This window comes from Protomyctophum parallelum (assembly GCF_964188405.1).
Source record: "Protomyctophum parallelum genome assembly, chromosome: 10".
Classification (NCBI taxonomy): Eukaryota; Metazoa; Chordata; class Actinopteri; order Myctophiformes; family Myctophidae; genus Protomyctophum; species Protomyctophum parallelum.
Window position 1 is genome coordinate 3,640,282 of NC_139704.1, and position 23,572 is coordinate 3,663,853.

The window sequence follows — 23,572 nt, forward strand, 5'->3', positions numbered from 1 at the left end:
GAAGAACGACTGACATAGAAACATAGCTTTTTCAGAAAACCGTCAGGATGTAGAAGACATTTTTAGAATCTGATCTCAGGTCAGAATGGGATAAAGAGGGTGGGTCCACTGTGGACCGTTTCTCTGATCTGTAACAAGCCTGGCACAAACGTTCAAGGGACTGACATCAACGGGTATTATTAGGTTCTCAAGTCGCATGGCGGCCGAGGGGCACATACAGGTCTATCAATATAACTACGAGGGACCACAGGCCCCCTAGTGGGCAGCAGCTGCAGCTACACTTACTTCAGGACCATGGACAGAAGCTACACTTACTATGGAACCATGGACAGCAGCTCTCTCTCTCTCTCTCTCTCTCTCTCTCTCTCTCTCTCTCTCCCTCTTTGAGTAGCCAATTATTTTTACCCCTTTTTCTCCCCAATTTTGTCTTCATGACAATTAACCCATTCTGACCTGAGATCAGATTCATACGAGGTTTCCACTGGACACACACTGGTCTGATTAACCCATTCTGACCTGAGATCAGATTCATACGAGGTTTCCACTGGACACACACTGGTCTGATTTAACCCATTCTGACCTGAGATCAGATTCTAAAAAATGTCAGTCGTTCTTCGATTTAAAAAAAAAAAGCAGACCTACAACCTCGTAGCGCGCCAAGATTACGGCTGGCGTAATCCAGTCTGGCAGTGTGCCGCGGGTTCGACTCCCGACCCCGACGGCCTTTCCTGCGTGTCCCCCCCCCGTCCCCCCCCGTCCCCCCCCATCTCTCTCCCCATTTCCTGTCAGCCTACTTTCATCTATCCCTCTATCAATAAAAATAAAAAAGTCAGTAGGTGTGTGGGTGTGTGTGTGTGTGTGTGTGTGTGTGTGTGTGTGTGTGTGTGTGTGTGCATGCGTACTCACGCTTTGAGCAGACTCTGGTCTCTGTTCAGATTGTGGCTCAGAAGGTTAGAAGCCAGCGAGAACAGCTCTTCACACCACACCTACAATACACAATGATAACACACACACACACACACCACACACACACACACACACACACACACACACACACACACACACACACACACACACACACACACAGTGAGCTTGTAGATCAGCTATTGGCCCGAAATGTATATTCTATGTATATTCTATAGAGCTGAAGTAGTAATGGTTATGGTGGTGTTCGTGTACAGTATGTTTTGTAATAATAATCAAAATCTACAAACTAACTAGTACGTTTTTGCATAAATTGTACTGTAATAAAAGTACAATATTTGCTAGTGGAGTAGAAGTAAAACTGTAAAACTAAAAATGATTGGAAATGGAAAGCAGTCGAGTAAAATACAAATGCCTCACAATAGTACTTAAGTACACGACTTAAGTACAGCACTTAACCCATTCTGAACGGGAACCCATTTTGGTGTCAGCATCATGTTATGCTTTAGCTATTGACAAAATAGCAGATCTACAAGCTCATATCGCGCCACCGAGTGGCGCGCTACGAGCTGACATTTTTTTAATCTGATCTCAGGTCAGAATGGGTTAATCAGACCAGTGTGTGTCCGGCGGAAACCTCGTATGAATCTGATCTCAGGTCAGAATGGGTTAAGTAAATGTAACTTGACCTTGGCCTCGTCCTCCTGTGTTATAGTAAATGTAACTTGACCTTGGCGTCGTCCTCCTGTGTTATAGTAAATGTAACTTGACCTTGGCCTCGTCCTCCTGTGTTATAGTAAATGTAACTTGACCTTGGCGTCGTCATCCTGTGTTATAGTAAATGTTACTTGACCTTGGCCTCGTCCTCCTGTGTTATAGTAAATGTAACTTGACCTTGGCGTCGTCATCCTGTGTTATAGTAAATGTTACTTGACCTTGGCCTCGTCCTCCTGTGTTATAGTAAATGTTACTTGACCTTGGCGTCGTCCTCCTGTGCAGCGATGAAGTTGATCAGGGTGACGTTGACCAGGTCCGAGGCCGTAACCACGGTGACCATGCGGTTCTCCAGACGACCAACCAGGCTGCCCGCATCCAGAAGCTCCCGCAGCTTGGCTTCCTATTGGACAAGAGGAGAGTCAAGCGAGACAGCAGCTTGGCTTCCTATTGGACGAGAGGGGAGTCAGTGATTAGCAGCTTGGCTTCCTAATTCCTATTGGATGAGGTCGAGAGTCAGAAGCTTCCTATTGGATGAGAGGAGAGTCAGAAGCTTCCTATTGGATGAGAGGAGAGTCAGAGTGATACATCCATAGACATAGACGACAAAGTAGAGGTCAGGTAGACCTTAACCCATTGGTAAATGGTGCGTTTATATTAGCGTCTTTATCCAAGGCGCTTTACATAGATTGTGCATTACATTCACCCATTCACACACACACACATTCACACACCAATGCCGGAGGAACCCATGCAAGGCACCAACCAGCACATCGGGAGCAATTAGGGGTTCAGTGTCTTGGTAAATGGTAAATGGTGCATTTATATAGTGCCTTTATCCAAGGCGCTTTACATAGATTGTGCATTACATTCACCCATTCATACACCGATTGCGGCGGAAGCCATGCAAGGTACCAACCAGCACATCGGGAGCAATTTGGGGTTCAGAGTCTTGCCCAAGGACAATTCGACATGTAGACAGGAGGAGCCGGGATTCGAAACGCCGACCCATGGATCATTGGACGACCTGCTCTACCTCCTGAGCCACAGTCGCCCACGTCTTGCTCAAGGACACTTTGACAGTGACACTGGGGGAGCCCGGGTTCGAACTGGCAACCTTGCGGTTCCCATCCGGTCACTCTACCCCTGAGGGGGCCCTATGCTGTTCCAGGGACCGCCCAGAAGCAAAGATAGGAGTTAAAAACGTTCGCTGTGCAAGAATATACATTAAAAGATTTGAGACACATTTTCGTTATTTTTTAAGGACAAACAGACCTTTTGTGCTTGGGGTGTGTGGCAGTGGCAGATGTACTGCCTCATGTACTGATACTAGACTGAGACACATTTACAATACTAAACCATGCAAGAGTTATACTTGGATCGATGGTGTTATTATAATTATACTGTAATAATTAGGGGTTACATTCGATCGGCGGACTGGACTTACGGTTTACTTATTCTTTGTTATTCATCTATTTTTTGAAAGAATAGATCGGAAGCCGATTGGGGAGGAAGAGTTGATATATCGCTGCATTAACCCATTCTGAACGGGAACCCATTTTGGTGTTAGCATCATGTTATGCTTTAGCTGTTGAAAAATAGCAGATCTACAAGCTCATATCCGCCACCGAGTGGCGCGATACGAGCTTGTAGGTCTGCTATTTTTGAAAAAAATCGAAGAACGACTGACATTTTTTAGAATCTGATCTCAGGTCAGAATGGGTTAATCAGACCAGTGTGTGTCCCAGTGGAAACCTCGTATGAATCTGATCTCAGGTCAGTGTACCTCCACATGCTTTATGGCCCCCTAGTGAGACCCTTCACTGTCAGGTGGAAAGATGCTGGTGAGGCTATATTCACCCTCCCAATGACCTACTGTGGGGATTATCAGGGATCACTCGTAGACACAGGCAGGGGAATTGGCTAATAATCAAATTGGGATATGAAGGAGAACATATCTATTTTATTATCTGGGTGGGGCTTGGGGTGTTCAGCAGCATAGTCTCCTCAGTATTTATGTGTTTTGTGCCTTTTACATGCAAACAACAGACCTCAGGTCTTATGTTGCATTTCCTTTAACCCATTCTGACCTGAGATCAGATTCATACGAGGTTTCCACTGGACACACACTGGTCTGATGAACCCATTCTGACCTGAGATCAGATTCATACGAGGTTTCCACTGGACACACACTGGTCTGATTAACCCATTCTGACCCGAGATCAGATTCTAAAAATGTCAGTCGTTCTTCGATTTTTCAAAAAATGGACCGAACTCGTATCAGGGACTTCTATGCCCAGCACCCTGACAAGCCTGGTCGTGCGCCAGGTGGCGCCCGTAGAGGAGGGGGTGCTGTTACATTGGCTCACATGCCAGTGCCATCCACATAATGCCTAATCCTGTTGTGATTGGGAGACTGTAGACAGGGGTGCGGCTCCTCAGCTGCAGCCCTTTAGTAATCTGGTGGAGCCCTAATTAAGCTCTGCTCTGCACTTCAGTGTTTGTCAGATCCTCAAGTAACCTGCTGTGTTTCTCTTGCTCCAGAACCTGTGCCTTGGACTTTGCCTCATCACTACCAGCCTACGCCTACATAAAGTTTGCCTATACTTTGTTTGGACCTTTTGCCTGCTTTTGCTTTTTTGTTGTGCTCTGGGCTGGAAATAAATCTTTTGTCTTTGAACTTTGAACGTGCCTCTGTGTTTGAGTCTGCAATTGGGTTCACCTAGACTTTCATACACCGCAGGTGTGTCGTCTCCGCCTACAGGAAATACGTAGGCTGCGACCATGAGACCCTGGCTCCGAGGTTTCCGAACTAATGAGAGCGTCGCGTCCCTCCAGGCTATGGGGTTTTAAATCCGTGACTTCCTCTCACGTGCAGTGTCGTTTGTAAACAAAGTGACAGAGCCAGGGGATTATTTCTAACATATACACAACCTATATACATTATTTTAGCGTGATGGTTGAATTTAAAACGAGTAATACACCGTCTGGATGTCATCTTGAATGAGATTTAAAACGGAGTAGTTCTTTAATCAAAACCAGCTGTGTTGGAGGACAATGAAGCAATGGGAATTAAACTGGTGAGCTTCATTTTCATTGGCTTTCATTGACGTGGGCCTCGACACGTCATCACGCAGCACGTTTTCCTTTTCAGGAGGTGATTAAAAAATATATTTGTATGGACTTTTGAATTTTGCCCATTTTCTTTGGCGTCCATTCATTGTTGTCCATATGATGACCACGGATATGGTCTAAAAGTGTGAAAGTGGGAACCCATTTTGGTGTTAGCATCATGTTATGCTTTAGCTATTGAAAAATAGCAGATCTACAAGCTCATAGCGCGCCACCGAGTGGCGCGCTACGAGCTTGTAGGTCTGCTATTTTTAGAAAAATCGAAGAACGACTGACATTTTTTTAGAATCTGATCTCAGGTCAGAATGGGTTAATCAGACCAGTGTGTGTCCAGTGGAAACCTCGTATGAATCTGATCTCGGGTCAGAATGGGTTAATTGATGCATAAAGGTCACATTGAGGAATACCTTGGGTGGCCGGGTGCTCCTTCCAGTTCTGACATCTTTCACCAGAGTCAGGTCCAACAGTTCTGTCTCCTGAATCACGCACGCGCGCACGCGCACACACACACACACACACACACACACACACACACACACACACACACACACACACACAGAAAGTGTTTCATGAGCGGAGGAGGCGCTTTTTTGACTAAATTTAGTTTTATTAATATTGAATTAGTCATAAGAAAAGTTTTTTAGTCTAGTTTTAGTCGACTAAATAGTAAATGCCTTTTTTTTGGTGGTGCCTTGATGGCATCGTAATGCGTGATTTTACCCTTGGTTTGCATGCTGAAGTTCACACATTGTGAACTTGTAGATCTGCTATTGGAACACCCCGAGCGCAACCAAACATAACCCATTCTATACGGGAACCCATTTTGGTGTTAGAATTACGTTATGCTTTAGCTATTTAAAAATAGCAGATCTACAAGCTCATATCGCGCCACCGAGTGGCGCGATACGAGCTTGTAGGTCTGCTATTTTTTGAAAAATCGAAGAACGACTGACATTTTTAGAATCTGATCTCAGGTCAGAATGGGTTCATCAGACCAGTGTGTGTCCAGTGGAAACCTCGTATGAATCTGATCTCAGGTCAGAATGGGATAAAATGACGTGTCTTTTAGTTCTACTGCGCCTCTTTGTCCACTAGTCCCCCCTGTTCATCTGTTGACGAAATTGTCAGTACATTTAGTACATATAGTTTTAGTCCTCACAACCTGGTTTTTATTTATTTTTCATTCAGTTTTCATCACGCACTTATTTCCAACTGTAAAATAATGTGACAATAAATGCTGATTCTGATCAGAAGCGCTTCCTTCCACCATGCCTTTTGCAACTCGAGGAGTTGCATTAGGACGGGTGGTCTGTGTATTTTGCGAATAATTGAAAATAAAAACAAAATATATATATATATATATATTAAAAAAAAGGAGTTGCATTAGTGTGGTTGACCTTAAAATGGTTTTGTTGCAAGGAGTTGCAACTGGTGTGGTTTGGGCTTAATTAGTGCATGTGCGCTTAAATGCACACACCGTGCCGAGCGAGCACTCACTCACTCGGCTGGAAGTGAATTAATGGTGGGGGTTAAATGCTACATCCCGTTTCCTGCTGGGGATTTTGAGCCCACCTGGACGGAGACAGGAGGTGTGTGTGCGTGAGGGTGTGTGTGTGTGTGTGTGTGTGTGTGTGTGTGTGTGTGTGTGTGTGTGTGTGTGTGTGTGTGTGTGTGTGTGTGTGTGTGTGTGTGTGTGTGTGCGCGTGCGTGCGTGCGTAGTGTGTTTAGAGTAAAGTGGGCCAGCTGTCTAGGTCAGGACATAGTGGGTTGTCAACAGTGGGTCCGGTACCCCCCGGGGGGGTCCTCAGAGTAACTGCAGGGGTCCGCCAAATATTTGTGTGATGCAGGGGAACATTATCCGAAAAATGGCAGTCTCAATAATAGTAAAAATTGTCTCAATGTTGCTTAATACAATCAGATATAGGATAGTTAGTGTGCTTGTGCATGCATGCATGCATGTGTGTGTGTGTGTGTGTGTGTGTGTGTGTGTGTGTGTGTGTGTGTGTGTGTGTGTGTGTGTGTGTGTGTGTGTGTGTGTGTGTGTGTGTGTGTGTGTGTGTGTGTGTGTGTGTGTGTGTGTGTGTGTGTGTGTGTGTGTGTGTGTGTGTGTGTGTGTGTAACCTTGTTCTGGTCTGTCCAGTACAGGTAGAATCCATGTGGATCCACACACAGCGTGACTGGAGTCACTGTAGAGAGATCCTAGAGAGAGAGCAAAGAAAGACATGCCAAAGAGATTAACCCAATCTGACCTGAGATCAGATTCACACGAGGTTTCCGCCGGACACACACTGGTCTGATGAACCCATTCTGACCTGAGATCAGATTCTAGAAATGTCAGTCGCTCTTCGATTTTTCAAAAAATAGCAGACCTACAAGCTCGTATCGCGCCACTCGGTGGCGCGATACGAGCTTGTAGATCTGCTATTTTTCAATAGCTAAAGCATAACATGATGCCGACACCAAAATGGGTGCCCGGTCAGAATGGGTTAAAATATGACCATAATGACTCACAAGCATGAACACACGCACGCACAGTAACTTCTGTCCAGTTGTCATGACGACTTCAAACTGTTACATTGTTGCCACGGTAACCAGCCATGGGTGAAATCAGGACTTTGCCGTGATGTGCAGAATAGATAGAATAGATAATATAGATTACTTTACTGGCGGCTTAAAATGATTTAAACTGACAACAATGTCATCATAGGGCCCAGGCCGTAGCGTAACGGTCTGGGCACCGGACTGGTAATCCAGTCGCAGTGTGCCGCAGGTTCGACTCCCGGACCCGACACGGCCTTTACTGCATGTCATCCCCCCATCTCTCTCCCGTGTCAGCCTACTGTCTGTCCCTTCAAAAATCAATAAAAGGCGTAAGCCGCAAAAAAAAAAAAAAAACAATGTCATCATAGAAAACGTTGCCAATGTAATAAAGATGTGGATTAAAGGACCCAATGCCAGAGTGTAATTGGTTTTCGATGGTGACGTAATGACGATATGTTTTAGTGTTGGGAGGATTAAAGGTAATGCTCCTGTGTATACATGTATGTAATCTGGCACCACTGCCGTATCAGGCACAAGTAGTCATTACTGAGATTTGACAGTTGGTAGCGGTCGAAAGTACTTGCACGCTCTGCTTGCGCACTAGTAGGCCATTTATGGCCTACTAGTGTGCAACAAGCAAGTATGCACTCGACAGAGTGCAGTTCTAGTTTCCACTGTGGTTCGACCTTGAGCCGTGAGTGGAGCGGGCTCTCCGGGGTAGGGATCGAACCATGACCACTTACTGTCGAGTCACATTTCAGCCGTGAGGTCCTCCCACAATTGAGAGGGGCCAGACTTACACAAATCGCTGTATGGTAGCTTTCCAAGAAAATGAGGATCCATCAATGGATGGATCACACATTAAGGAAGTTAAAAAGCAACTTCTGGAAAATTCATCTAACCAAAGAGCAGATCTATGGTGAACTGATCCAGCCTCATACATATCCTGACACAATCACCCGGGACACTTGTGGACTGACATTCCAAGAACTTCAATGGCCGACGGGACCCGATGGAAAGACGTGGCATCGAGGATCTGGACGACAGTGGAAGGATGATGATGTTTTGGTTTATTTCAACCTGGGTATAGTATGGGGGATATGAGGATATCCAGTGGCGTGCACAGATAGACACTAGGGGGTGCTAGAGCACCCCCTGCCCTTTTTGGCAATGTGCTCTTAAAAAAAAAGAAAAAGAAAAAAAGGTTTATTTTTTTTCTTAATTTGTAGTGTGTGGACCATGGTGACATTGATCAAATCTTGATAAAAAAACGCTTCTACTATATTATTTAGGACCCCACAATCTAAAGTTATGTTTCTATGTCAGTGGTTCTTCGATAAAAAAAAAATAGCAGACCTACAAGCTCATAGCTTCTACAAGCTATGAGCTTGTAGATCTGCTATTTTTCAATAGCTTAAGCACCAAAATGCGCTGCACAAGGTGCCCTTTTTTTCACTTGAGCACCTGCCCCTCTAAATGTCTGTGCACGCCACTGATTGCACTATTATGCTTGTAATGTTTACCCGTGGGTGCTACACTTTTCTGAAATAAAAAGTGTTGAGAAGGAAAAGCGAATTAAGCCAAGCATAAAAACAATTACATTACAGGCTCCAGAGAACACTGTAATCGAATCCAAACAGAGGAAAAGTCACTCGGCTCAATAAAGGAGGACTCAGTAATTATGAACCCATGTGGGACCCTTTAACAAATTGTCTCTGTCGGGTGGAAACCACAGATGTCCAAAACGGTAAAGGTCCCTGTGCACACTGGACACATTTTCGGAGTTTTTTTAGCTGCGTTTTTCCGTCGGTTTTCCGAAAAACGCGTCCAGGGTACAACCACCAAGTAGCAGATACAATCATACACAAGCTTTAGATCTGCTACTTTTGATGCTTTTGTTGTTTTGCGAAGCAGTGAGCACTAACTATGAGACCCTGCAGATCATGTCTGTCTGTCTGTGTGTGTGTGTCTGTCTGTCCCGCTGTTACACCACCCGCCCGCCACCAGAGGGCGCAGCTGTATCACACAAAACACACACACGCACGCACGCACGCACGCACTCACACACACACACACACACACACACACACAACTTTAAAAAAAACTTCACTTAAAAAAAAACTTCACTTAAAATGAGAAAGAAAAAACTTAACTTAAAAAAAAAAACTTTAAAAACACTTAACTTCAAAAAAACTTAACTTAAAAATAAAACTTTAAAAACACTTAACTTCAAAAAACTTAACTTAAAAATAAAATCTTAAAAACTTAAAACACAAAAAAACTTAACTTAAAAAAAACTTTAAAAACACTTAACTTCAAAAAACTTAACATAAAAATAAAATCTTAAAAAAACACAAAAAACTTAACTTAAAAAAATAACTTTAAAAACACTTAACTTCAAAAAAACTTAACTTCAAAATAAAATCTTAAAAACTTTAAAAAACACAAAAAAACTGAACTTTAAAAAAAACTTTAAAAACACTTAACTTCCAAAAACTTAACTTAAAAATAAAATCTTAAAAAAACACAAAAAAGAGAACTTTAAAAAGAAAACCATAAAAAAGTATGTAATTTATTCTAATTGTTGTTATTGCCATTTACGAGCTGCGTTCGCTTCCCGCGTTTGCGCGTCTTACTTGTAGTTAGTATGGTAAGTAAGTACGGCAAGTATAGGGCATTCATTTACCAAACAAAAGAGGTTTCTGCCAGACAGCAACGATAATAGTCGCTTTCTGTCGTGTGGAATGGTTACTTTAAGTGGATCCAATGTAGTTATAATTTAGACGAAAGCTCTTGGTAATACATTTCATTGCAATATTTATATAACCCACATTTATCCCAAAAATAGCTGAGCAACAAGTGAACTGCTATTTTGGGCTACTTTTGTGTTTAGTATGATGTAAAGCATTTAAATTACAAAAAAAACATAACAAGTTGAAATGGAGATGAGAGGTTTCTGCCCGCATGCAAATACGACAATAATGAAAGCAATAACAAGGCTTTGGTTAGAGGCATGATTGAAAAAATATAATGGGGATTTGTTTTCTTATTCGAGTCATTAAAGAAGATACTGAGTTTAGGGATCATGTTTTCTCTAATGGGCTGTTACAAAGTTTCAGGCCCACCTGATTGCAAAGAATGCTTTATTAGAGAATTAGATAACTGAATAGAGCTACAATATATGTATTTCCCGATCTATATACACGCTCACAACGTGTCCCATCTCGACACGTTGTGAGCGTGTAGATCTGCCTATTTCACCAGTTTGGTTCTCAGGAAGACATCCAATTTCTCCTTTGGGTCTCGGGGCTAAAAAAGGTCTGGGATCAACTTAAAACGTTTAAAACGATCTGGCTCGTATAGTATGTACTGTATATGAGCCAGGATTTGAGATATTCAGTATTTGTATTTGCAGACTATGAATCTGCTTTGTTTACATAACTATATAATAAAGGAAACCTATGCGTAAAGCTGCTGCGAGATATGACAAAATCAATTAATATTGAATTAAGTCTGTGATTCCCACTATACAGGTGATGTGATTAACTGTAACAAAGGCAGAACTAATCTAGCACCATGTACCCATTCTGACCTGAGATCAGATTCATACGAGGTTTTCCACTGGACACACACTGGTCTGATGAACCCATTCTGACCCGAGATCAGATTCTAAAAATGTCAGTCGTTCTTCGATTTTTTTCAAAAATAGCAGACCTACAAGCTCGTATCGCGCCACTCGGTGGCGCGATATGAGCTTGTAGATCTGCTATTTTTCAATAGCTAAAGCATAACATGATGCCAACACCAAAATGGGTGCCCGGTCAGAATGGGTTTAAGAATGCAACCTGGAGCACACAAGTAACAATTTTGTCGAAATTCAATTATTACCCAAAGACACACAAAATGAGTACACAAACACATAATAAAGCAGTCTGCGATTGCAGCTGGTGCAAAATGCGGCATGTGCAGCCCGCCTACTCACTGGCACAGAAACGTGTGACCATAAATAACTCCCGCTCCATTGGCTCCCCTGCTGTCTATATTTTAGAGTTCACTTTAAGGTCCTTTGATTTGTTTTTAAATCTTTACGTGCATGCGGCTTGCTCCTCCTTTTTCGGAACTTTGTGGAACCTTACTCCCCAGTTAGGGCTCTGAGAGGGAGAGAGGTCCGCTGACAATTAAGGCACTCTTGGAGGTTAACAAAACGAGACTATAAGATCCAGGGGTGACCCCCACGCTCTGGAACAGCTTGGTTTCATTTTACGCTCTCTCAAGAGTTAAATTATTGATAAACATCTGCATTGCTTAATTTGCAAGACGTCTACACAATGACACAATTCAGAAGAGCAGAAGAGCCTGCTGGTTAGTCAGTCAGAGACCAATCAGAAGGCTGAAAAAGGGTGAATTGGCCGCATGCACGCACGCACACGCGCACACACATACACACACACACACACACACACACACACACACAGTCACACACACACGCACACACACACACAAATATGATGTGCTGCGATGGCATTCCATGCACACGCTGGAATGTCACTCACAAATATTGTATAGTGCTCTGTACACTCTTGCAAACACACTTCTAAAATGACAATGACACACACACAAGTTCATCACACACGCACGCACGCACGCACGCACGCACGCACGCCTCATCTGTTTAGGTGGTGATAACCAGACCAGTTACCATAGCAACTTGACAGCACGTTTCTTATCAATGCTCTGTGAGCACACGCACGCACACACGCACACGCACACGCACACACGCACACGCACACGCACACACGCACACGCACACGCACACGCACACACACACACACACACACACACACACACACCTCCAATAAAACGTGTATTTTTGTATTATTATTATTATTATTAAAACAAAGAATACACTTTTACAAGCTCCTTGAATCATTGCTTTATACCATAAGAACAGCTGTGATGTTAGTGATCTTTGGGATTCACATGCTTGCCACTTCTTCTTTGTATCTTTGATGTTTGTATAATGATATTGCCTTTAGCTTGATAATGGTTGTACCAAGTCTGTGATCGCATCAATGTCCGGAGATGTTTGAAAATGCATGAACATTTTTCAACATGGAAACTACTACTGTAGGTGTTACCCATGATAGGCCTACTAATTAAGGCTCTGTTCCATTTAGTGTACAGTGGTTCTCAAACGTTTTAATTTCATGGACCCCCATAACTCTGAGAGTGTACAAATTTGTTGTACACTCTCAAGAGTTACACACCCGTACAGGGCAATTTGGAACCCACTCAAGGACACCTTTGAGACCCACTGGTGTAGCAGAGTGTTTCCAGTGAGCAAACATGCACATTAGCAGCACCCTGACTCTGTTTGACCAGAATGGAACAGAGCCTTCATTAGTGTCATCTGTAAGACATAATGAAGGAATTAGGGAAGGGGCCTGGAAGTAGGAAGAGTTATTCTGTAGAGCCTATTGCTATTATCTCAAATAATTTAGATAATTGCGATTAGGGAGATTATGTAATCCTTAAACGGACCTGAGTTGGAACTAGGTTGGTCAGTTGTCGTTTCCTTCTGGACCCGATTTCTGAATGCGAATGCTCCAGAACGTTCCCTCCAGAATAGTTGGTGTTCTAACATATACAATAGCTACATTTCGGTGGTGAGGTGACCACCGCTCCGGTGGTGAGCTGACCACCGGAGCTGAAATAACGTTGAGCGGTGGTGAGTAAAAACAGAGAGAAGGGCTGGAGCGGTGGCGGTGGTTGGAGTTGCTTGTCAAATTCTTGTGCAGACACACCACAGCGGCTTGTGACGTCATGTTGTAGTTCGGTGGTCACTTAACCACCGAAAATCCAGACTATGTATGAGCCTTAAGCCGCGGAGCGCGGGCCACCATTTCATGAGAATTAGCATCTCAAAGATAGAATATTTTGTTTCCATGCGGTATTGGTGTGGTACCATAGGAGAGATTACAGGCAAACGTTGAACAAAATAATAATTCTTCTACATTCTTTAATTGTGTAGACATTGTAAATTAAGTAATGCAGATATTTAACAATAATTGTTTAATTTTACACTCTCAAGTGTTAAATATCTACAGTATAAGGAACTCTTCCATCATTTAGCTGGGGACCACCTGGAACCTTTATTTTGTTTAAGCTGAGCATCTACAGACAAAAGAGGCAAAGCAGAGGAAGCTCAACTCCCTCCATAGACAAATCACATTGTCAGAGTTAATGGAACCCTCAGGATTCCATAATGAATTGCATTTTTATAGCGCTTTTCCAAGTGCTCAAAGCGCTTTACAATGGTTCATTCATTCATACATTGGGAGGTGACGCGGCAAACAGTCGGCCTAGGATTACATATATAAACACTACCAACTACCTGTTGACCTTCCTGACCAACCTGTTACGACAGACAAGAAACAATACTACTATTGTAGAACAAACTGTAAAAGGCTAGTCTGACTCCACACCGACCATTCATGGTGTTGGCAAATTGGTCGAACCACATCAAATATGTAGTCACATCTGTAATTAACCCATTCTGAACGGGCACCCATTTTGGTATTAGCATCATGTTATGCTTTAGCTATTGAAAAATAGCAGATCTACAAGCTCATATCGCGCCACCGAGTGGCGCGATACGAGCTTGTAGGTCTGCTATTTTTGAAAAATCGACTGACATTTTTAGAATCTGATCTCAGGTCAGAATGGGTTAAAGTGTTCTATATGATGACAGCTTTACAGGATAAGGAAAGCAACCATCAAACAGAATATAGACCATGTCTTCTTTCATTCCTCTTGCCTCACTATTCCTGAATTACTGCTGGCATTTCAGTATTTATATCTCTCTCTCTCACTCACACTCACACTCACACTCACACTCACACTCACACTCACACTCACACTCACACTCACACTCACACTCACACACACACACACACACACACACACACACACACACACACACAGACACATAATATAGACCCTTCCTCATTTTCCTCTGCAAATCAATAAAAGCAGGAAAAACCTACAGTATGTACAGTATACAGGAAATGGAAATAAGGAGTGGTAGGACTTTAGCAAATAGGACGCAGCAGGACTATATGAGACATAAGAAGTTTTAGACTTTAGAAAAATAGGAAGTATACCTCGTCCCATTTGATGAAGTTGCTGCCGCTCTTCAGCGTGGAGGAGACGTCAGGAGGCTGCAGCTTCAAGGCATGGACCCCTGGCTGCCCGCTGGCCATGGCTGCACGCACACACACACACACACACACACACACACACACACACACACACACACACACACACACACACACACACACACACACACACACACACACACACAGGTGCTCAAACGCAAAGCGCAGCGGGCATGTGGATCATCGTCTCCGGTGAACACCACCAACTCCGCAGAAGTCCAGCAGGAACGGCAGAGACGTGCAGGTTGTCAGGGTGGATCTGCAGCCTCTCACATCTTCCCACTTGTTGTCTGGAAATAGAAGAACTCATGTCTGCACTTTTCTTTATTTTTTAAATTATTGTCTTCACTCTGTCCGTCGCCTCAGTCTTCTCTCTCTCTCTCTCTCCCTTTCTCTCTCTGTCTCTTGTCTCTCTCTTTTTCTTCTCTATCACCTTCTTATTCTTGTCTACTCTGCTCACCTCCGTTGGTGCTGCGTCTCGCAGAGGCAGGCTGAATAAGGATGGACATGCATGCATGTGTGTGTGTGTGTGTGTGTGTGTGTGCGTGCGTGCATGTGTTTGCGTGCGCGTGTCTGTGTGAATGTGTGTGTGTGTGTGTGTGTGTGTGTGTGCGCACGCTCCTCCACAAATTGACTCATCGACGACATGCGCACAACGGGCACGGCAGCATCTCACAGATGGGGGGGATGGAAAGACGGAGAGGAGGAAGTACAGAGTAAAAAGAGAGAGATGGAGAGAGAGTGGGAGAGAGACAGAGAGATAGACAGAGAGAGGCAGAGAGACAGACAGACAGACAGACAGACAGACAGACAGACAGACAGACAGACAGACAGACAGACAGACAGACAGACAGACAGACAGACAGACAGACAGACAGACAGACAGACAGAGACAGATCTGCCAATTAGAGCGTGGGAGGATGAATAATGTAAAGCCCGTCAGATTAAGGCTAAATGGATGCAGTTAAAGGTTTATGTCGGTGTCAAAACCTCAGAGCTGACATTTACCACGTTGTGTTTATTTTACCACTTAAAAAAAGACCCTGCGTTCTGACCCAGGAAAAACCTTGGCAGCTTAATTAACTGTATCATTTTTGACATAGCGTTGACACTGTGTCCTTTTTGACATCTCCGACGTACAAGCCGGCAGCACGCCACAAATCAGTCCATGGCACAAATCAGTCCATGGCACAAATCAGTCCATGGCACAAATCAGTCCATGGCACAAATCAGTCTATGGCACAAATCAGTCCATGGCACAAATCAGTCTATGCCAGTCCATGGCACAAATCAGTCCATGGCACAAATCAGTCCATGGCACAAATCACTCTATGGCACAAATCAGTCAATGGCACAAATCAGTCCTGCATGGCACAAATCAGTCCATGGCACAAATCAGTCCATGGCACAAATCAGTCTGTGGCACAAATCAGTCCACGGCACAAATCAGTCCATGGCACAAATCAGTCCATGGCACAAATCAGTCTATGGCACAAATCAGTCCATGGCACAAATCAGTCCATGGCACAAATCAGTCCATGGCACAAATCAGTCCGTGGCACAAATCAGTCCATGGCACAAATCAGTCTGTGGCACAAATCAGTCCATGGCACAAATCAGTCCATGGCACAAATCAGTCCATGGCACAAATCAGTCCGTGGCACAAATCAGTCCATGGCACAAATCAGTCCATGGCACAAATCAGTCCATGGCACAAATCAGTCCATGGCACAAATCAGTCCATGGCACAAATCAGTCCATGGTACAAATCAGTCCATGGCACAAATCAGTCCATGGCACAAATCAGTCCATGGCACAAATCAGTCTATGGCACAAATCAGTCCATGGCACAAATCAGTCTATGGCACAAATCAGTCCATGGCACAAATCAGTCTATGGCACAAATCAGTCCATGGCACAAATCAGTCTATGGCACAAATCAGTCTATGGCACAAATCAGTCTATGGCACAAATCAGTCCATGGCACAAATCAGTCTATGGCACAAATCAGTCTATGGCACAAATCAGTCTATGGCACAAATCAGTCTATGGCACAAATCAGTCTATGGCACAAATCAGTCCATGGCACAAATCAGTCCATGGCACAAATCAGTCTATGGCACAAATCAGTCCATGGCACAAATCAGTCTATGGCACAAATCACTCTATGGCACAAATCAGTCCATGGCACAAATCAGTCTATGGCACAAATCAGTCTATGGCACAAATCAGTCCATGGCACAAATCAGTCTATGGCACAAATCAGTCTATGGCACAAATCAGTCCATGGCACAAATCAGTCTATGGCACAAAACACTTTCAGGTGGGGGTCTCCGTCGACAAATACATATCTGGGCCCTTGGCACGAAGAAAGTTTGAGAACTACTGATTTAGAAGGCATTTGTACAATTGTACAATTGGTTGTATTTTGTCATCCTGCTGTTCAATTAGGACATTTAGATTGTGTCAAAGCCAAGGTCATGCCTCGCCTAGACACAGGAGGATCTCACAAGGATTTTGACCTGAGGATGATCACTTCATCCCCCGAGCAAGCAGGCAAGGCTCTATTCGCTCAATGGTGAAAAAGCTAAAGTAGGGTAAAAAAAAAAACCTTCCTTCCGTGCAAATTGATAAGAGGCTTTTAAAGCTAGCTAAATATTGTCTAATGTTGACCGTTAAGACCCTGATGAAGCGTTGGCGCCTGTGCTTATTATTTCTATTTTTTTTTTCAGACACGCTCGCCTGCAAATCTCCACAGCGAAAAAAAGAGAGGAACTTTAACATCTGTATGCCCTTTGATAACCCTCTCTGCAAAGAGCATCTGTTCTCCGCTGGCTATAATTATTGGACCCACGCAACCGCTCCTACAATACCTCTTTTATGTGATTTTCGACTAGCTTGAAAGTATATTTTCACAGGTTTTTCTCATATCTGGGTTGTCTGCAAATAATGATGCAGCTTTGATTGCATGGCTTCATAATATTATATTTGTTTGACAGCGCTATATCGTCAAGCGCTGTGTAAATTATTATCATAATCTTTTTAATGTCTCAAATTCTCTCTTTTAACCCATTCTGACCGGGCACCCATTTTGGTGTTGGCATCATGTTATGCTTTATCTATTGAAAAATAGCAGATCTACAAGCTCATATCGCGCCACCGAGTGGCGCGATACGAGCTTGTAGGTCTGCTATTTTTGAAAAATCGAAGAGCGACTGACATTTTTAGAATCTGATCTCAGGTCAGAATGGGTTCATCAGACCAGTGTGTGTCCAGTCGGAAACCTCGTATGAATCTGATCTCAAACACTAGTTTGTGAGTCCGTGGCGGCACCACATTAATTCGGGGGTCCTTGACAAGCTCCTAGGCGTGGTGTGAGTAGGTACTGTAGTTTATACTGCATAATGAATACCTTGCACACAGAGGAGCATAAAGAGCATGGCACGTTTGTATAAGATGTACTTAACGCTTCCCCCCTGCCCACACAACTGTCTTTATATAGCTACTTTATTATCGGAAACAAGAACACACTCTCACTGACTGAAACACATTTACACACACACACACACACACACACACACACACACACACACGTGTGCGTGCACAGCGCACACACACACACGCGCGCACGCTTAATTGGACATGTACGTGAACAAACACATGCACGCACAAAGACACACAAGTATTGCACACACAGGAAGATAGTTCATGCACACTTCCTCACTGTCCAGCCTAGCGATCCTCCTCCTACACACACACACACACACACACACACACACACACACACACACACACACACACACACACACACACACACACACACACACTTAATGGTATACTATGACAAAGAATTAAAGGGTACTTTATTGTTGAGATAAATCTGTTGAGAATTAACCTAGAGACCTCTTTGGGTAGAGCCAACATGAAGCATGAAACATGAAGCATATCTTAGCTTTGCTGTCAGGCAGACACCTCGTATCTCCATAGTTAACCTGTACCTATACTCACAAATAGCAGATCTACAAGCTCAGAGCGAGTTATTTCGTGCCACTCTGGGCTGGTAGATCTGCTATTTTTGAAAGATCTTGCAAAAATGCAAATCTTTATATATTTTTTCTTTGTTCCAGGGGGGGGGGGGGTCCCTGAAAATCAAATATCTTGAGATTGGGGGCACACAGCCAAATACATTTTGGCGGTCCTTGACATGAGGTTTGAGAACAACTGACATAGAAACATTATGCGTTTTTCGGAAACCTGTTAGGATCTAGGTCGGAGACATCCGTAGAATCGGCTAATGGGTTAAGCTTTTTATGTGTTTTTTTTCCCCTTCCTCCTGTAAATTAAGGCCCAATTTCAGTGTTGCACAAAGCTAGTTAAAATAGCAGATCTACAGAAGCGACGGATTGTGAGCTTGTGCAGATCAACTATTTCCACGTTTTTTTTTAAAGGGAACAGTTTAGCTGAGCACATACAAGGTTTCCACCCCGCAGTGATGACATGATGCTCATTACCCAGAAGGTCTCTAGGTTAATATTACTGCTAAAGGAGTTCTCCTTTCATTTTTTTTAAGATCATTTTTTGGGGCCGTTCTATTTAGACTGCAGTGAGACGGAGGACGAGAGAGAGAGAGTGAAAGAGAGGGGAGACATGCAAGACATAATGGCAGTCAGATTGAAACTCACAAACAGCATGTACACAATGTACACAATACACAATGTACGCGCACGCACGCACAGACATAAGAAAGACTCTTACTGCCGGCACATGTGCATTATGCTTACACACACGCACGCGCATGCACACGCACACACACACCGTGCTGGGGAGCTTACATAAGGCAGAGTGGGAGGCTGCTACTATTTCAAGACGTTTTTTTATGTAGGCCTCTATGGGATCCATAAGGACACTTACTCAGTGTGTTTCATAACCACACGGAGGTCTGAAGTCTCCAAGTTTTTTTACACTGCATACTCTTTTTACAAGTAAAAATCCAGAATTAGAAAATGTACAAAGGACTCGTCATCAAAAGTAAATGTCCCGTTTCAAGTTTTCTAATGTATAATAATCTCTGCATTATTTTCGAATGGTCGGAATATAGTACTGAATTGTTTAATGTACAGTATGCTTTGTAATAATGATCATCTACAATCTACAAAGTATCTACAGTAGTAACTAAAGTGTTCAAATAAATGTAGTGGAGTAAAAGTACAATATTTGGATACGAGATGTAGTGGAGCAGAAGTAAGTATTGGAATGGAAATTGTAAATACTCAAGTAATATACAAATAAGGTACCTCCAAATTGTACATTACTTAAGAAGTGAATGTACTTTCACGCGCTACGTCCAACCAGGGAAACTCCCCCCTGTCAGGTGTAAAGGAGCAACTTGGACACTCGGGCATGAAGGAAGCATGAGTTAAAGTCTGTTGCTCTCCCCTTGTCCCCCATATATGGGGACTAGGTTGGTGGAGGGTGTGTAGAGCCCAGGATCACATTAGATGATTGGCACAGGGGTGAAAAATGGGTTACAAAATCGTGGGATAAAAAATATTAAAGTGAATGTACTTTCTACCACTGCATGGTGGTTGGGTTGGTTTGCCTCCAGCGTGACCGGGGAATCGATCTCTCTTTTGCATTTGAGTTTTTTGCATTACCAACTCCTACAGGTTTTGTTCAGGGGGTTGGATGAGTGTTCCTCCCCACGCGTTGCTTACTGTCTGTACGTCCTCCTGGTGTTGAGACCCGAGACCAGAAAACCTACGTTTCTGTGTCAGTGCTTCTCAAACTACTTCATGTCACGGTTCCCCCAAGATGATTATGTTATTGGCCGCCGACCACCATCTGAAAATATGTTGTTCCAGGGACACCCAGAAGCAACATTTGAGTTAAAAACGTTTGCTGTGAAAAAAAATATATATACAAAGATTGGCAAACATTTTCACGAGAAGAAATAGCATGCTATTTTTCCCAACAGATTACATTTAAAATAATAGTTCATCTTTCATTCAACGGGGCAAACTTTTGTCGCAAGTTAACCATGTCCTTTTAAATGCTTTACTGCGCTTTACTGTACAGTAAACGTGCATTACATTGGGATCCGCTCGTAATAATTAGTCCGACAACATGGCTTCGCATGCGGTTTGCTCCATAGTCTGGTGGAACGACTATTGATGCATATGTAACCCTAGTTACGAACTAGTAATAGAGAACCGGTAGGAGTGATCAACAGTGTTTGTCTATACCTGGACTAGCATCAGAAGCACTTAAGTTTTTAAGAGCCAGTGCAATGCACATCAATAATGACACAGACACAAGTAATTTAATTTGTTATGTGGCCACTTGTTATTATTGCCAATTATGCACATAGGAAATATTACAACAACTGCAGTATATGAAAAATAATAAACAAAAAGAAAAGCCGGCAAAATATGAAACCCTATATAGTTCCCAAAATAATAATAATAAACTTTATTTATATAACACCTTTCATACATAAATGTAGCTCAAAGTGCTTTACAGAGCAGAAAAGATAATAAAAGCAAAACAAAACAGCATTAAAACAGGCAAGCAGTTAAACCAATAGGACAATGGTACAAAGATAAGAACAGATAAAATAAGGCAACGACATTAAAAACAAGCAGTAATAAAAATAATACATAAAAATAAAAGATCACTTAAAAGCAATGTTGTAGAGGTGGGTCTTAAGCTGAGCTTTAAAAATGTCTACAGAGGCTGCCTGACGAAGGTACAGTGGGAGCTTGTTCCATGCCGACGGCCCGTAGAAGCAAAAAGCTGCTTCCCCGTATTTTTTAGTTGCAAAGCGAGCAGGCCAGCAGTGGAAGACCTTAGGGGCCGGTTTGGGACATATTTAGGCAGGCAGTCAAGTAGGTAGGGAGGTGCGAGACCATTGAGAGCTTTATAGACAAGTAAAATAATTTTAAAATCAATCCTAAAAACAACAGGAAGCCAGTGCAGTGATGCCAAAACTGGAGTAATATGTTCTCTCATCTTAGTTCTAGTTACAACTCTAGCTGCTGCATTTTGGACAAGTTGTAGTCTGTCAGTTGTTTTCTTAGGCAGTCCTGACAAGAGCGCATTGCAGTAGTCAAGCCGAGAAAAAACAAAGGCGTGGATTAGCGTTTTTGCATTGTCCAAGGACAAATGGGCTCTGATTCGTGCAATATTTCTAAGGTGAAAAAAGGCAAAAGTGTTTGCTTGGTTTGTTCGTTGGGGCCCTTTACTCTGTATCGATAGTGTTCTGATTGGTCCTACCACACGATCAGTGAGGGAGGGGAGAACACCACCAGCATCCAGACTGGGATCTGTAGCTCACCACCCAGTATGCACTGGGAATCTGGGGAATGGTTGCTGTTGGAGACTATGGAGTCTCACATGCACCTGGGTCCATCAGTGAATGGGAAGGGATGCGTTGTCCTCTTCTCCACATGACACTCCAGGGGATGAGGATGGGAATATGAATCACCCAATCTATAAAAACCTGACGTATAGTAGATCAGACAAGATCCGATGGCATGTGTTATTCACACACACACACTGTGTAAACCATGTTTTTATATTCCCATGAATTAGTATACATTAATCACTTTTTTAACTTGCATTAATTAACTTAATCGTGTTCTCATCTCTTTACATTTTCATGTATGTCAAATACATTGAAAACATTCAAAATGTTTAAAGGGCTTATTTTCTTTAACAGTTTCAATTATTCAATGAACCATTTCCTTTCTTTACAACAAATAAAAATACATGAAATGCTCCTTTAATATCACAAATGAAATGAGGTTGGGCAATTTACCTCTCATGCACTCTCAGTAACCTACAGGGTGTTTTGTGCTGTAACTTGGGAGGTATGTATGGCTCAAACGTGCTTAATATCTCTCCCTGGCTAGCAACAGGTGAGAGATGCACTAAAAATGTACCTTCAATTACTAGAACACAAAAATACTCATGTACACAAATTATATATCCTTCAGTAACAACAAAATAAATATCAGATTGTTTCAACATGTAACATGTACACACAATGACTAGTTGGCACCTTGTGGCTAAACTAACCATCCACTGTTATACATTCTCACTCACCGCTGATCAATGAATGATCTGGCTCAGACTGCAATCACCTGGCTGGGCGGTGATTGGCAACATTCGGTCAATACTGCTCTACAAAAGTTAAAATTACACAATATACAGATCAAGAGCTCTCCAACAACATTTAGAATGTGGAATGTTGGTTTGGAAGATTATTCTGTAATCTTACCGAGCGGATTGCAAAGGATTCTCTCTCTGTGTTTGTGTAACTACAGCAGAGGAAGAACCACCGTGTGTTTCATTGAACAGGAAAAGGAAGTTTTCCTGATTAAGTACTGACAGGAAGTAGCATCACTGGTAGGCTGGACATAGACTCTTACAGGCTCACTGATTGGCCAACTAGGGTGGCAGTCACAGAGCCAGGTCATTTTAACCTTTTGGTGAAATATGCTAGACACCCTGGTTTGTATGTTTTGTCCTTTCATGTACCGGTATATAGCTTGTTTTACATTCTCAACACTTTTAAATCAACTGAAAATGAACTTATTTATTCATCCATCCCATTAATTATTTTAAATACAGGCTGCTGTATTTCAAGCCTGGGTTACACATAGGTGTTGCTTACACACGACTGTAGTTCCTTTTGTCTTCCCTTTCTCTTTTTATGGAAACAACAAAAACACACCAGTGTTAATTAAGTCTTTTGAACAACACACCATTTAGTTTTAGTCCAAGTGCAGTCATCTGATATTGTTTAGACTTGAGTCCAAACCACACTACCGTAATTCCCGGACTATAAGGCGCTACTTTTTTCCCATGCTTTGAATCCTGCGGCCTATACAACGGTGCGGCTAATCTATGGATTTTTACAGCTAACGGCCACTAGGGGACTTTCTAAATCTGTCTCTACGGCCGGTCCACACAACACCTGCAGCTTATAGTCCAGTGCGGCTTGTGTATATGTACACATTTGTTCTTTTCCCTAATTTTAGTGG

The 23,572-nt window shown here is 42.9% G+C and overlaps 1 protein-coding gene across 1 annotated transcript in view; it reads right to left on the reverse strand.

Moving 5' to 3' along the window:
• Window positions 1-14,573, reverse strand: part of LOC310865294 (1-phosphatidylinositol 4,5-bisphosphate phosphodiesterase beta-1-like) — a gene marked incomplete at its 5' end in the record, with an annotated part of 55,195 nt that extends 40,622 nt beyond the window's left edge. The window contains 5 exons of the mRNA XM_083774319.1: window positions 907-986; window positions 1,901-2,041; window positions 5,178-5,246; window positions 6,892-6,969; window positions 14,475-14,573. Of these exons, the coding sequence (XP_083630445.1) occupies window positions 907-986; window positions 1,901-2,041; window positions 5,178-5,246; window positions 6,892-6,969; window positions 14,475-14,573 (467 nt within the window). The remainder of the gene's footprint in view (window positions 1-906; window positions 987-1,900; window positions 2,042-5,177; window positions 5,247-6,891; window positions 6,970-14,474) is intronic.
• Between the last annotated feature and the right edge of the window lie 8,999 nt (window positions 14,574-23,572).